Genomic DNA, 14,935 nt, shown 5'->3' on the forward strand with positions numbered 1-14,935 from the left:
TAGGAAAATCAGCAGGAAATTGTGGAGCTTAGTAAGATCCCACAAATAGTAAAGTCTTGTTTAGAGATATTGGTGGAGGAGTAAGAATTGTCCTTCCAAATAACTCCATTGGATCTCTTACATTAACTGGATAGAGTGGGTGAGACTTTATTTTAAAAAGGACAGCACTTTCAAAACTATAGCACTCCACCAGAGTTCAATACTGTCTTAGGATGGGGCACTGTTCTAGGACTCAAACCCCAAACCTTCTGGCATGTGAGGCAAGTGTTCTGCCACTGGCTCACAGCGTGTAAGGAAAGAGTTAAATGTGATCCCTTTGTGGTATATGCTCAAATAAATTGGAAGTTTGAAAGACAAAATGGTGTCGGTTCAGATTGTGGTAGCAGCCCGTTTCCCCCCTTATTGACCAATGTTTTAGTTCTATTTCTGAATACATTTCATTAAGATTAGATACCAGTAAAGAACGTTTCCCCCTCTACATGCCTGCTGTTCCTATTTCTGATTTGTGTATATCAAGACTGAAGGTTATAAGAGATAAAAAGGGCTCCTGAAGGGTATAAAAAGGGGCAATTTCTTTGTACAAATGGGGTATCTTCTCTTAGGCTGGGTCTTGACTAGTGCTAGTGCTAAGGGTTGGAGACAGGGTCAAAGATGTTGAGAGAGGGGGTAAGAGAGTGTTGGGGGAGAGAGAGGGGGTAAGAGAGTGGGGGGAGAGAGAGTGGGGGCAGAGAGAGTGGGGGCAGAGAGAGTGGGGGCAGAGAGAGTGGGGGCAGAGAGAGTGGGGGCAGAGAGAGTGGGGGCAGAGAGAGTGGGGGCAGAGAGAGAGGGGGGAGAGAGAGGGGGGGAGAGAGAGGGGGGAGAGAGAGGGGGGAGAGAGAGGGGGGAGAGAGAGGGGGGAGAGAGAGGGGGGGAGAGAGAGGGGGGGAGAGAGAGGGGGGAGAGAGAGGGGGGGAGAGAGAGGGGGAGAGAGAGGGGGAGAGAGAGGGGGAGAGAGCGGGGGAGAGAGCGGGGGAGAGAGCGGGGGAGAGAGCGGGGGAGAGAGCGGGGGAGAGAGAGGGGAGAGAGAGGGGGAGGAGAGCGGGGGAGAGAGAGGGGGAGAGAGAGGGGGAGAGAGAGGGGGAGAGAGAGGGGGAGAGAGAGCACTGTAAGAGAAGTTGTGGGATCTGTGGTTTCCCTTTGGCATGGTTGTAGATCATCTCATTAAGTGGATGATAAATGTTAATTATTTTCTGTACAACTACTTCAGTAACCATTTGCCTTTCTTTCTCTATCTTTATATAACTCTAATAAAGTGATTTCTCGTGGCCTTCAACACATGCATTGTTGCATGTTACCTCCTTGGTTTGCAAATACCTAGTCCTGCTCAGTAAGAAAAGAAACACGGAAGGAATTTGAAAGTAATTTTCATTACAGGCTGACACTCTGAAACAGGACAGCTCCTGATGAATGTCCGTCCTCTGGAAGAGCAGGAGCCTCTGGTGATACTGTATCAGCAGGAACAGAGCCTGTCAAGTGAAGAATTATATCTACCACATCCACGAAGCTGAACACCAAGTGCGTCAGAGTACTGAGCGTGCCTGAAACCCCCACGAGGCTTTTGAAACTTCTCTGAAATATTGACCAACAAGGATGTGTCAGCAAGTCAAGATTACAAATCAAAAACTGCTTCACAGTTTTGTGTGCTTTGATGCTAGCCACACATGGCTAGTCTGCAAAAGTAATTCTCCTTGCGTGGATGTCACAGACTTAGTTATGGATGCAGTAAGATTCTTATTAGCTTTAAGTAAACCATCTGTGAATGGCACACACAAAATGCCAGAGGAACTCAGCAGGTCAGGCAGCATCGATGGAACAGTTGACATTTCGGGCCAAGACCCTTCACGGGGACTGGAGAGGAAGAGATCAGAATAGGAAGGTGGGGAGGGGAGGGAAGAAGTACAAGGTGGCAGGTGATAGATGAAAGTGGGGGGGTGACATAAAGGGCTGGGGAGTTGATTGGTAGAAGAGATAAAATGCTGGAGAAGGGGGAATCTGACAGGGAGGACAGAAGTCCATGGAAGAAAGGGAAGAGGGAGGAGCACCAGAGGGAGGTGTTGGGCAGGTAAGGAGATAAGGTGAGAGAGGAAGTGGGAATAGGGAATGGTGAAGGTGGGTAATTACCGTAAGCTTGAGAAATCGATGTTCATGCCATCAGGTTGGAGGCTACTCAAACAGAATATAAGGTGTTGCTCCTCCAACCTGAGTGTGGCTTCATTGCGGCAGTAGAGAAGGCCATGAACTCCCATTCCAACATGTCAGTCCAGTGTGTGTTGCTTGGATCAGCAGATTTTTCTCGTTGTTTGAGCTACATCTGTGAGATTTACTCCTCCATGGCTGTTCCTCGTGCACACCATGAACCTGAACTAGCAGCAGCAGCAATTGAGGGCAAATCTGATGATATGAACGCCCTGTACTATGTTCGGTGAGAACAGTTGTACTTGGTATGGTCATTGCTAGATTAAAAACTATTTTGAATAAGTTCAGCCATCTCTGCTCTTAAGAAAACACCCAGCAGCCTATCCAGTCTCTCCTCATGGTCTTCAAGAAGCAATGAGATGCAACTGGAGAGCCAGCGAAGAGGTCTGAGATGCTGAAGGGTTTATCCCGACCCCAGTGTCTTCACCGCCCTTGTGAGGTCATTGAAGCTCTTCCTGCCCTATTGCTATTATTGACAAAGTGAGGTTTACATTAACTACACTAGACAGCATCAGCAGCTATTTCCAGTAAGCATTGTGTAGGCGGAGGTCACAGAAGCACTGTGTATATATGCAAATGTACTTTTAAATAACCTGTATAGCCTGTTGAATATTCTGGCTATATATAAAACTAGGGTGCCCAAGACTTTTACACAGTACTATAGTAATTTTAATTATTGCACTGTAACTGCTGCTGCAAAAAAAAACTAATTTCATGACACAGGTGAGTGATGATAAACCTGATTCTGACATAGATCTCTGTCGTGGACTGAGAGTAGGAAGGAGGAAGTGAGGGGAATCATGGTTGGAAAAAGGGGAAGGGAGAAGAAACCACCAGAGAGACATTCTGTAATGATTAATAAACCAGTTGTCTGGTATCAAATCACCTCACCTGGTGTCTCAGGGCTGGGTGTGTCTACCCCCTGCCCCGGCACTCCTTCTCTGCCACCTGTCCCACACCCCCTCCCAGCACTCCACCCTTGCCATTCCCAAATTCCCTTGCTCCAGATTTACAAACTCATTCTTTGCTCCAAGTTGACAAATACAGTTCTGTGCAAAAGTTTTAGGAATCCGAGCTATACACGTGCCTAAGGCTTTTGCCCAGTACTGTAGAACATAATTACTTTGCTAAGGAAGTGCAGTGCAGGTGGATAATAAAGTGCAAGGTCGTAACAAGTAGATTATGAGGTCTGGATTCCATCTTATCATACAAGAAGTCTTTTCAGAAGTATTACAACAGTGGGATGGAAGGTGCCAGTAAGGCTGGTGCTACATGCTTTCAGGATTTTATGAATTATCAGTGTGGATTGGGTCTTTGATTCTGTTGAGTGCTTTACTGAAGCATTGAAAAGTACAGACAGAATCTAAGAGGAGGGGTTAGTTTTCATGAAGCACTAAATTGAGTCCACAGCTCTGCAATTTCACAGCATCATGGACAGAATAGTTGCTATACCAAGCTATGATGCATCCAGATAGAATGCCTTCTGTGGCACACAGTTTTAAACTTGGTGAGGGTAAACAGGGACGCGCCAGATTTCTTTAGATTCCTGAGGAAGCAGAGGCGCTTTTGTGGTTGGACCAGGACGGGCTATTGGTGATGGTCACTCGAACTTGAATTTGAAATTGGATCTCGAAACTGCCTCTTGATCTGCCTCATATTGCTGGTTAGAACAATGTGCTAGATGCAAGATTCACCAAGTGTCTTCCTCAGGGTAGGAGGAGAATTGATTGGCTATGATAACCCGTCTCTGGTGTGTAGGTGAATGGTAGCTTCTGGCAGGTGTGTGGCAGTAAAAAGATTAATGGGAGAATAGAAATAGCTCGAGAGCCTGCATGGGCACGAAGGGCCAAAATGGCCATCCTTTATGTCATAAAGAAAGTGTGAAATTATGAAGGAACTAATGAAATATTTGGGCATTCTGATCACTGCATTACAGGAAGGATATGAAGGATTTGGAAAGGGTGCAAAGTTTGCCAGGATGCTGTACAGATTAGAGGGTACGAGCTAAAAGAAGTTGGACAAACTTGGGCTGGGAGACTTGATGGAAGCTTATGCAATTATGAGAACACGGTTGCACTTGGTATTGTCATTGGCTAGAAAGAAAATTATGCCGTTGTTTCAGGCACCGAGGACGTTAAAAAGGATGTAGAAGCAGACCATGCGTAATTTTTAAAAAACATTTATGGAAGAGGTACATCTTTATGAGTAAAGCAAAAGTATTTTGGATAAATAAATTCAGGGGAGTAATGGAAGCAGAAAAGCATTGAGGCATCTGAAAACACTTCAGAACCGATGAATTCCTTTCTGAAGTTCAGTTGCAGATGTCATGCAGGAAGTGCAGCAGGCAATTTGTGCAGTCTCCCTCTAGCGCAGTGAAAGGAACACAATAGTGCATCTCCTGGGTGTGAAGCAGAAGTACATGGTATCAGAGAGCAATGATGCCTATGGCCAGAGCCTCCTGCCAGTGCTGGGCTTGCAGTGGAACAGGTCCAGCATCAGCCGGCGTGGAACCATTGCTAGCTGTCACTGCAGAGTTCTTAGTGCTGCTGCTTGCCAAGTCAAGAGGCAGAGCCATCAGCAGAATGTATTCTACTGAAGGCAGCAACTGAGCTGACAGGAGTATCTGACACCACAACGTATCAAATGTTCTGCTGCATAAAAACATCAGGAAAAGGAGCAGCAGCCACCTTCCAAACTGCTCAGACATTCCCGTATCTTCTGGCATTCTGTGGGAGAACATTGCCTTTAGTCCTTCTGTTCTGACCAAGAGGCCAGAGAGCTGTTGTTAAGGCTTCCCTTCTTTGGATAGTGAATACGTGGCCTTACCAGAGCGTCTGACGCACTCAGAAATTTCTGCAGCGTTCAGACTCCACATAACTCCCCAACTCGCACCGTCATCAACCTGTAAGCAATTGATGATGCTGGCAAAGAGGACAGCTCCCCACTATTTAGACCCCATGTGTACGGCCCCTGGATCTGGGCAAATCAGGACCGATGTCATCCCTACATGCTCTGGGCGTTCAGTACAAACCATGAGTATGAGCTTTTTGCGATGGACCATGCACAATACGAACTCCCAAATGGGGGTTACCCAGGACTGACACAATGCCACACACCAATCACGGAGCATTAAAAAAAACGCACACTTTGCAAGCCTGATTTTCCAGGTCAGTGAGTTTGTCGTGGTTTTCCGTGCCTCACAAATGACCAGGAGACGCAGAAGATTCTTCAAGAAGGGTTAAACTTTAATTTGCAAATCAAAGCTGAGACAGTCATTGAGCTAGTCGCTGATTGCCCACCGATCCTCGGACACAGCATTTTTTATAGCAATCTCCTGGTTCAGTTGCATTAGCATATGTAATCGATCTATAGTTGCGTATTACACGTACCTCACGTACATCATTGTCCCTATTGTTTCTATCAATTGACTTAATCATGTTCTAATCTACATCTCTTAGCTACCTCTCATTAACACATCATTGTCTTCTACATTTTTAGGATATATGCATAGCAAATAGCAAACTCTTTCTGTAGCTACCATTGTCATCTTAAGACTTCAGTCTCCTACCAAATTGGGTACATGCATAGCAAATAGCAGAACTGAGCAATGTTCTAATCTACATTTCTTTAGCTCTTTAGCTACCTCTCATTAACACACCATTGTCTTCTACATTCTTAAGATTTCATTCTCCTACACATGCATATCAAATAGCAAGTTTCAAAACTGACTTCATAGTTTTGGTAAATGTATACTTTTATACTCCAATAAGTTCAGCTATCAAATCAATTTGAATTTCAGGATTGTGATGCAGGGCATAACGTTTGGGTATTTCATGGCTTTCAACATTACAAGTTCTCCAAGAGGACCACAGCCTTGTTGTAGGGTTTGGAGGTTTGCGCGCTTCAATGACCCAGAGAGCTATGTTGGCTGGAGTCAGGGCTTTACGTTTTGGCTCTTGGTAGGGCCACCCTTGCCAAAAAGATCAAAGGATAGAGGCCAGACTAGAGTGGTCCACCAGTCCTCTAGGTTCGAGGGTTCAGCGCAGAGCCAACAACCCTGACTGGTTAAAAAACAATTGTTACAGAAACAGCAAAGAATAATCCTTTTGTATCTGTGTGCAATGGTATGGACAGACAGATGGAGAACCTTCACTGCTGCCCTAAACACCAGCGGTGTAACAGGCAGTAACTAACGTTGCAAGTAGAGTAAAAAAGGCCGCTTTAGTACTGTGATTAAGCCAGAGAGGGTGCAGAAAAGATTCACAGGATATTGCCTGGGCTGCAGGAGTTAAGGATAGACTGTGATCGATTTCCCTGGAGCAGTGGAGGCTGAGGGGTGCAAATATGGAGCAAACTACCAGAGAAGGTGGAAAAGTCAGGTATGATTACGACTTTAAAAAAATCAAACAGGTACATAGCTAGGAAAAAGAATATGGACCAAACGCAACCATTGGGATTAGCTTAGTTCTCACAGTATTTTGATCAACATGGAGGACAATCAAATTTAAATGTAGACAATCTCAGTTCCTCTGGTTTCTCCATGATTATGATGCCCCTCTTCTCTGGTCTCCAACTACATCCTTGGAATGCCAGAAGGAACTGGAGCGAAGGCACGCGGTCACAGGGAGAACGTACAAACTCCTTACAGACAGTGGCAGGAATTGAACCCAGTTTGCTGGCGCTGTGATAACATTGCGCTATCATGGCACCTCACTTATTACACATACTGATCCCATTTTATTCCCTCCCCATCCTTATGAGGACTAGACTATAAAAGCAAGGATGAGGTTTTATAAAGCACTGGTGAGGCCTCACTTGGAGTATTGTGAGCAGTTTTGGGCCCCTTCTCTTAGAGAGGATGTGCTGAAACTGGAGAGGTTCATGAAAATAATTCCAGGATTGAATGGCTTGTCACATAGCTCTAGGCCTGTACTCACTAGAATTCAGAAGAAAGAAGGGTGGCTGAATTGAAACCTATTGAAGGGGTGAGCTAACTGAAAACTATCGAATGGTGAAAGGCCTCGATAGAGTGGATGTGGAAAGGATGGTTCCTATTGCAGGGGAGACTGAAGATCAGAGCACACAGTCTCAGAACTGAAGGACGTCCTTTCAGAACAGAGATGGGGAGGAATTTCTTTAGCCAGAGAGTGGTGAATCTGTAGAATTCATTGCCACAGCTAACTGGAGGCCAAGTCTTTATGTATATTCAAAGTAGAGGTTGATAGACACTTGATTGGTCAGGGCATGTGTGGCGGGGGGGGGGGGGGTAGGAAGGCGGGAAACTGGGGCTGAGAAGAAAAGTGGATCAGCCATGACGAAATGGCGGAGCAGACTCGATGGGCCAAATGGCCAAATTCTGCTCCTATATCTTATGGTCTTATCAACTTCCCACAGATGCCGTCACTCACCAACATACAAGAAACAATTCACCGTCGCCAATTAACCTGCCAACCTGGACATCATTGGAATGTGGGAGGAAACCTGAGCACCTGGTGGAAACCTTTAGGGTTAGGGAGAGAATATGCTAACTCAGCACAGACAGCACAGGATCACCGGAGATGTGGCGCACTGGCTCACCGAGATTCATAATTGTGCTACCTCAATCCCTTTTATAGGAGAGTATGCTGAAGTAAATCCACACCACCCTCTTTCTGAATTTTCTTTTTGAGGGTGAAGCCCAGCACTGAGCACACTAGATAGTAAAGTTTGCTATTTGATTGCTCAGAGCTATTGCATAATCAGCACTGAGCAGAATCACGAGATGGCTGGTATCTGATGGTGTCATTCTGAAGGGAAGTTGCAAGCTGAGAAATGCTCTGTTTCTCTCTTTTTTTTAAAAAAAGAATATTTTCCAAAGATCTTTAAGATGCAGCGGAACTGCAGGAACAGGCAAGAAGACCAACTTGGTTTAACGTTTCAGCCACACCACAACAATGTTTACCTCAAGGTCTAAGGAGGGAAAAAGTTACCATCTGCCACCACATGCCAAAACCAAGTAGGTTCATCAATAAAATGTCAGCAGTACATGTCATTGCTTAATTGCCTGCCTCGATGTTTCCTGTAGATAAGAATGTGAACGCGTGTATGGCCGTGCTACAATGACAAGGCACAGCCTTCTGGTACATCCCATCCTAAATAAAGTTGTAAAAGGGAGGAAAGACAGGAGTTTGTATGAAATTATTAGAGGAAGTTGAGAGGGCAGCAGGGTTAAATGTAACACAACCATGTGGCTCTCAGTTAAATTACAAAGCACGATAGCAGATAAAGCCAACTTTACATGACTACTATGGGAGGTAGGTGGTTACACCTCTCTACCAAAGGAGGTACAAGGCACTCCTTCTCTCTGCTAGCCTGAAGGTCACCCTTGGGCAAGGTGACGCACCTGCTTAGCCCCCCGATCCGGGTCATGTGAAGCCAGGGGAGCAGGTGGTGGACGGTTGCATGAGCAGCTGGTGCACATCACAGGTCCTGGTTATGCGACCACTGACGCCAGGCAGACAGTCACTGAAGAGTATTGATGATGTCCTGGGTCACCCGTCTTGTAAAGACACTGCCCAGAAGATGGCAATGGCAAACTACTTCAGTTGAAAAATTTGCCAAGAACAATGGTGGTCAGGGAAAGATCATGATCACCCATGTCATGCAACACAAACAAAACAAATTACTTTACTCTAAGAACTAAGCAAACTGAACAACTGAATGAGCAGATGTCTGATGCTATGGGACACTGGAGTTTGTCATCACATTAATGACTACGTTAAATGAAATGCAAGAAATCCTTGGGACAAACACATCTTGTTTACCCAACTTTTGGACAGACAGAAAACTGCTGGAAGTTCTGAAACATCAATTATTCCATTCCCCTCACAGATGCTGCTTGGCCTGCTGAGTTCCTGCAGTAGTTTGGTTTTTGCTTTAGATTCTAGCCTCCACAGTCTGTTGTGTCTCCCTCGGGCAGATTATCTCAAGTTGAGAGTCTGGGATCTGCTATGAAAGAACCAAGTAACTCGTGAAAGGGCCTGGAAATTGGAATTAGCTAGGTGGACAACATGGTCAGCATGGACTCGATGGGCTGAAGAGCCTGTATCCCTGCTATCTCTCTCTCTCTCTATGACTATATGTAGATGCAAGCTTAATACATCTAGGACTCAGGATGAGATGGTGAATATCAAAATAAACCAGATGCTGGAAATATGAAAATGGAAAAATAGAAATTATACAGATTAAGAGCACGTCAGTTTGTCACAGGTTATGAATGTCACTAGCAATATTAACAACTACTTCCATCTTCCATTACTCCAAAATAGCAGCTGCACCACTCACTACTGCTCAACGTGGAGCAGAGAGCGAGTTTGTAAATCTGACGGGAGCGAAGGATGTCGGGAATGGTGAGGGCGTGGCGCCGTGGGAGGAGTGTGGGTTGGGTGGCAACAAAGGAGTGCTGGGGGGGGGGGGGGTGGCATGGGTGCAGATACTCCCAGCCCTGAGAAACCAGGCAAGGCATTTGATCCAAACTATTGGTTTATTGAACATTGCAGGATGCTTTTCTAGTGCTTCCTACCCCCTTCTCCTTCCCCCCCCCAATCATAATTCCTCTCTCCCTCACTCCTTCCCACTCCACAACACAGACCCACATCAGAATCAGGTCTATCATTACTCACATGTCATGAAAATTTGTTTTTCTTAAAGTGACAACAGAATAGAGCAATATATAAAATTACTACAGTGCTCTGCAGAAGTCTTAGGCACCCTCGCTAAATACACGTGTCCATATAAACCAGTCTGGGTATAGATGTCGAACTTCCTTTCCTTAAGTACACTAGTAGGTTTTTAGTTCGATTGTCACCCTTAACAATACAAGCTTTAATTATTCCATTTTGACTTGATGATTTAAATTTAAATTCCCCAGCTGGTGCTTATGAGATTTGAATCCTGGGTTGTACGTACAAGTCCAGAAATCATGCTGCCTTGGGTCTGAAAGAATGAACGACTGAGTAAGTAACCAGTTTAATTTGAATATACATTGCCAGTAAAATGTATTCAACTCCCCCCTCCTTGAAAGATTTCATGTTTTTTGTTTTACAACATTGAATCACAGTGGTTTTAATTTGGCTTTTTTGACACTGATCAACAGAACACACTTTTGTGTCAAAGTGAAAATAAATTTTCTACAAATTGGTATCACAGACAAAATGCTGGAGGAACTCAGCAGGCCAGGCAGCATCCATGGAAAAGAGTACAGTCAACGTTTTGGGTCGAGATCCTTCGGCAGGACTGGAAAAAAAAGCTGAGGAGTAGATTTGAAAGGTGGGGATGGGGAGAGAAAAATCACCAGGAGATAGGTGAAACCTGAAGGAAGAGGGGTGAAGTAAAGAGCTGGGAAGTTGATTAGTGAATGAGACAGAAGACCATGGAAGAAAGAAAAAAATGGGGGGGTTGGCGGTAGGAGCACCAGAGGAGGCAATGGGCTAGCAAGGTGAGAGAGGGAAAAGGGGATGGGAAATGGTGAAGGAGAGGTGGGGGGGGGGGGGGGGCATTACCAGAATTTCAAGAAAATGATGTTCATGCCATCAGGCTGGAGGCTACACAAACGAAATACAAGGTGTTGTTCCTCCAACCCGAGTGTGGCCTCATCGCGACAATGGAGGAGGCCATGGATGGACATAATGGAATGGGAATAGGGAGTGGAATTAAAATGGGTGGCCACTGGGAGATCCCGCTTGTTCTGGTGGATTGGGCATAGAAGCTCGGTGAAGCCGTCTCCCAATCTAAGTCAGGTGTCACCGACATACATGAGGCCACACCGGGAGCACCGAACACAGTACATGATCCAAACAGGCTCACAGGTGCAGTGTCGCCTCACCTGGAAGGACCGTTTGGAGGCCTGAATGGTAATGAGCAAGGTGGTGTAGGGGCAGGTGTAGCACTTGTTCCGCTTGCAAGGACAAGTACCAGGATGGAGATCACTGGGGAGGGAGGGAGGGACGAATGTAGTCACATAGGGAGCGATCCATGCAGAAAGCAATTCTACAAACAGGTCAAAATTTATTACAATTATTAAACACAAAATAATTGATTGCACAATTACTCACCCGTTTCAAGTCAGTATTTAGTTTATGCACTATTGGCAGCAATTACAACCCCGAGCCTGTGTGGGTAGGCCTCTATCAGCTTTGCACATCTGCACACTAATTTTCTTTACAAAACTGCTCAAGCTCAGTCAGATTGCATTTGGATCATGAGTCAGGATCATTTGGATCATTTTCAAATCCAGCCACAAATTCTCAATTGGATTGAGGTCTGGACTCTGACTTGGCTACTCCAGGACATTAACTTTGTTGTTCTCAAGCCATTCCTGTGCAGCTTTGGTTTTAATGCTTGGGATCATTGTCTTGCTGGAAAACAAAGCTTCTCCCAAGTCACAGTTCTCTTGCAGACTGCATCAGGTTTTTCTCCAGGATTTCCCTGTATTTTGCTGCATTCATTTTACCCTCTCCCTTCACAAGCCTTCCAGGGTCTGCTACAGTGAAGCATCCCCACAGTATGATGCAGCCACCACCATGCTTCACAGTAGGATGGTGTGTTTTTGATGTGTAGTGTTTGGCTTACGCCAAACATAACATTTAGTCTGATGGCCAGAAAGCTCAATTTTGGCTTCATCAGATCATAGAACCTTCTTCCAGTTGACTTCAGAGTTTCCCACGTGACTTCTGGCAAACTCTAGCCAAGATTTCATGTGAGATTTTTTCCAACAGTGGCTTTCACTTTGCCATTCTCCCATAAAGTTGTGACCAGTGAAGCACCCGGACAACTGTTGTTGCACCCACAGTCTCTCCCATCTCAGCCACTGAAGCTTGTAACTCCTCCAGAGTTGTCATAGGTCTCTTGGTGGCCTCCCTCACAGTCACTCAGTTTTTGAGGACGGCCTGCTCTAGGCAGATTTACAGCTGTGCCATAATCTTTCCATTTCTTGATGATTGACTTAACTGTACTCCAAGGGACAGTCAGTGACTTGGAAATGTTCTTGTATCCATCTCCTGACTTGTGTTTTTCAATAATCTTTTCACAGAGTTGTCTGGAGTGTTCTTCTGTCTTCACGGTGTAGTTTTTGCCAGGATACTGACTCACCAGCAGTTGGATCTACCAGACACAGGTGTATTTTTACTCCAATCAACTGAAACACCTTGACTGCACACAGGTGATCTCCATTTAACTAATTATGTGACTTCTGAAACCAATTGGCCGCACCAGTGATGATTTGGTGTGTCACATTAAAGGGGATGAGTACATAAGTAATCAATTATTTTATGCTTTGTATTTTCAATTAATTTAGATCACTTTTTAGAGCTCTGTTTTCACTTTGACTCGAAAGAGATGTTTTCTGTTGATCAGTGTCAAACAAAGCCAAATTAAATCCACTAAGATTTTCAATGTTGTAAAACAATAAAACATGAAAACTTCCGGGGTGGGTGGGGGGTGAATATTTTTATAGGCACTGTACGTGTAAAGCATTTAAGGGGAAGTTGTAAGGGGCATGCCTTTGAGCTCAAGTGAGCTGGGTTCAATCCTGAACTCTGGTGCGGTCTGTGTAGAATTCTCTGTGACTGCGTGAGTTTCCTCCTGCATCCCAGTGTAAGAACCTTGCCCCTGGTGTGTAGGTTGGTTGTAGCGAACGGGACAGACGATGAGAACATGGGATCAATGTAGGTTTAGTGTAAATGGGAGCTTGGTGGTCGGTGTGGACCCAGTGGGCTAACTAATCTATTTCCGCTCCGTATCTCTCTCTGAGTCTTAGAAAGAAACAGAACACGATGTTGCTGATATTAAAGGGGGCTGGGCGGAGCTGGTTGGTGAAATGGTCTCATTCCCTGCCGCATAATCAATGCAATAAGTAAATGTGAGTAATTCTCCAAGAGGTCACATTCCAAATGAGGCTAATTACGTACTTACCTGGAACCTGCAAGCGTCGATATTGGGGTGGAGCCACACCAGGAGGGTACGGACGGAAGCAGGCTGGTCCATTAGGATAAGGAAACATTGGACGGATCTGGAAATCTCCTATGGGAATTGCCCAGGACCGCAAAGGACCAGGGGGCTCCAGATCATTCAATCCAGATCGCAGTGGTCCAGGTGGATCTAGTAAACCAATTGCAAAGTCATCTTGGGATTCGTATCCCGTGTCTTGACTGGGTAGTTCTGACTGGTGCTGACCATCAGGCAGGTTAGTCAGTGTGCTCTTGTTTAAACTCTGATTTGAGCCGAGTAAGTCCTTCCCCATATCACACGAATAGGCACAGTTCACTGAGGGGTTCCTGCAGCTCAAGGCCGGGGTTGAGCCTGCTTTGACCTGGTCCCTGTTCTGGGGTCTGCTGTGAAGACCCTCCCTCCTGGAAGTGGTCTGTTTGTCTTTTGCTGCCACAAACACACTGACATCAGAGAAGCTCTGGGATATGCCCTCCCCATAGCCAGAAAACTGCTCCAGGTCACTTGTCACCCCGAAATCCTCGAATTCAGATTCCCGGGCTTCCCTCGAGTCAGTCTGAGCCTCCATGGAGAAGAGGTCATGCTGCTGACCATGACTAACCAAGGCGTGAAACGGTGCGATGGGTTCAGAGTGACGTTGATGGCCGCTGGCTCCCGCCCTTGGGGCTGCTGGTCTCACCTTCTCCCAAGGCACTGCTGCGTTCTCCTCCGGCGCTGGACAGGAGCGGAGAGTTTGAGCAGGCTCGCAGCGGCAGAGCCAGTCTTCAGCTTCTCCTGCACTGCTGCACTGCTGCACCGTCTCACCCGCATGGCTCCTCGCCGAGCATGTGGGTCGGGTCCAGTAATGCAAGTCCTCATCCACCTCCTCGGGTCCATTCTGGGCAGCCGCTCTTGCTGGAAGACAGAGGGTGAAGCAAGACCTGAATGAGCTGAGCACAGTCACACATGGGTTTCAACAACACTGGGAAACTAGGCCCCCAACAGTTTCTATTCACCCCAGCCCGCCCAACCCACTATAGTCAGCATGCACCACAATTCAGGTCAAAAGCAAAAGGTGGCGGGGGATGCTGGGATAAACATGGAGGTAGGTCCCACCTACCAAAGGACTGGAGAAACTTGAAAAGCAACTCCTTCTGAATCTGATTATTTGCATATCAAATTAGAAGACTGACTGGCAAGAAATATTGGTCCAATTTCACCCCAAGCAACAATGCTAAGCTAGATCCTACTGCTTGCAAGGGATGACAAGTTAGGTCCCGCTGCATGAAGACACATAAGTTTGTATACGCATCAATTGGCAGAATCACAGATTTCCATTTCCCTAAGATGTGGAGCAGTAGTCGAATCACAAACACGAGGAAATCTGCAGATGCTGGAAATCCAAGCAACACGCACAGTAATAATGCTGGAGGAACTCAACAGGCCAGGCAGCATCTATGGGAAAGAGTAAACCGTCAGCATTTCGGGCCGAGACCCTTCACTTGGACTCCTGACGAAGGTTCTCAGCCCGAAATACAGTCTGTTTATTCTTTTCCATAGATGCTGCCCGACCTGCAGAATGCCTCCAGCATTATTACCGTGGAGCAGTTGTCTGTGTTCCTGCCCCATGGCTCCATGGACCCAGGTTTGAACCTGACCTTGGTACTATCTGTGCAGTTTCTCTGTGATCGTGTGGTGTGTTCTACCATGTGCTCCAGTTTGCTCCCACACACTAAAG

General features: G+C 46.0%; 1 protein-coding gene across 1 annotated transcript in view; it reads right to left on the reverse strand.

The window, feature by feature from the left end:
* traf3ip2a (TRAF3 interacting protein 2a) overlaps window positions 1-14,935 on the reverse strand; it is a 64,808-nt gene that overhangs the window by 37,806 nt on the left and 12,067 nt on the right. The window contains 1 exon segment of the mRNA XM_073055926.1: window positions 13,186-14,147. Coding sequence (XP_072912027.1) covers window positions 13,186-14,147 — 962 coding nt within the window.

Source organism: Hemitrygon akajei, chromosome 9 (genome assembly GCF_048418815.1).
Source record: "Hemitrygon akajei chromosome 9, sHemAka1.3, whole genome shotgun sequence".
Taxonomy (NCBI): domain Eukaryota; kingdom Metazoa; phylum Chordata; class Chondrichthyes; order Myliobatiformes; family Dasyatidae; genus Hemitrygon; species Hemitrygon akajei.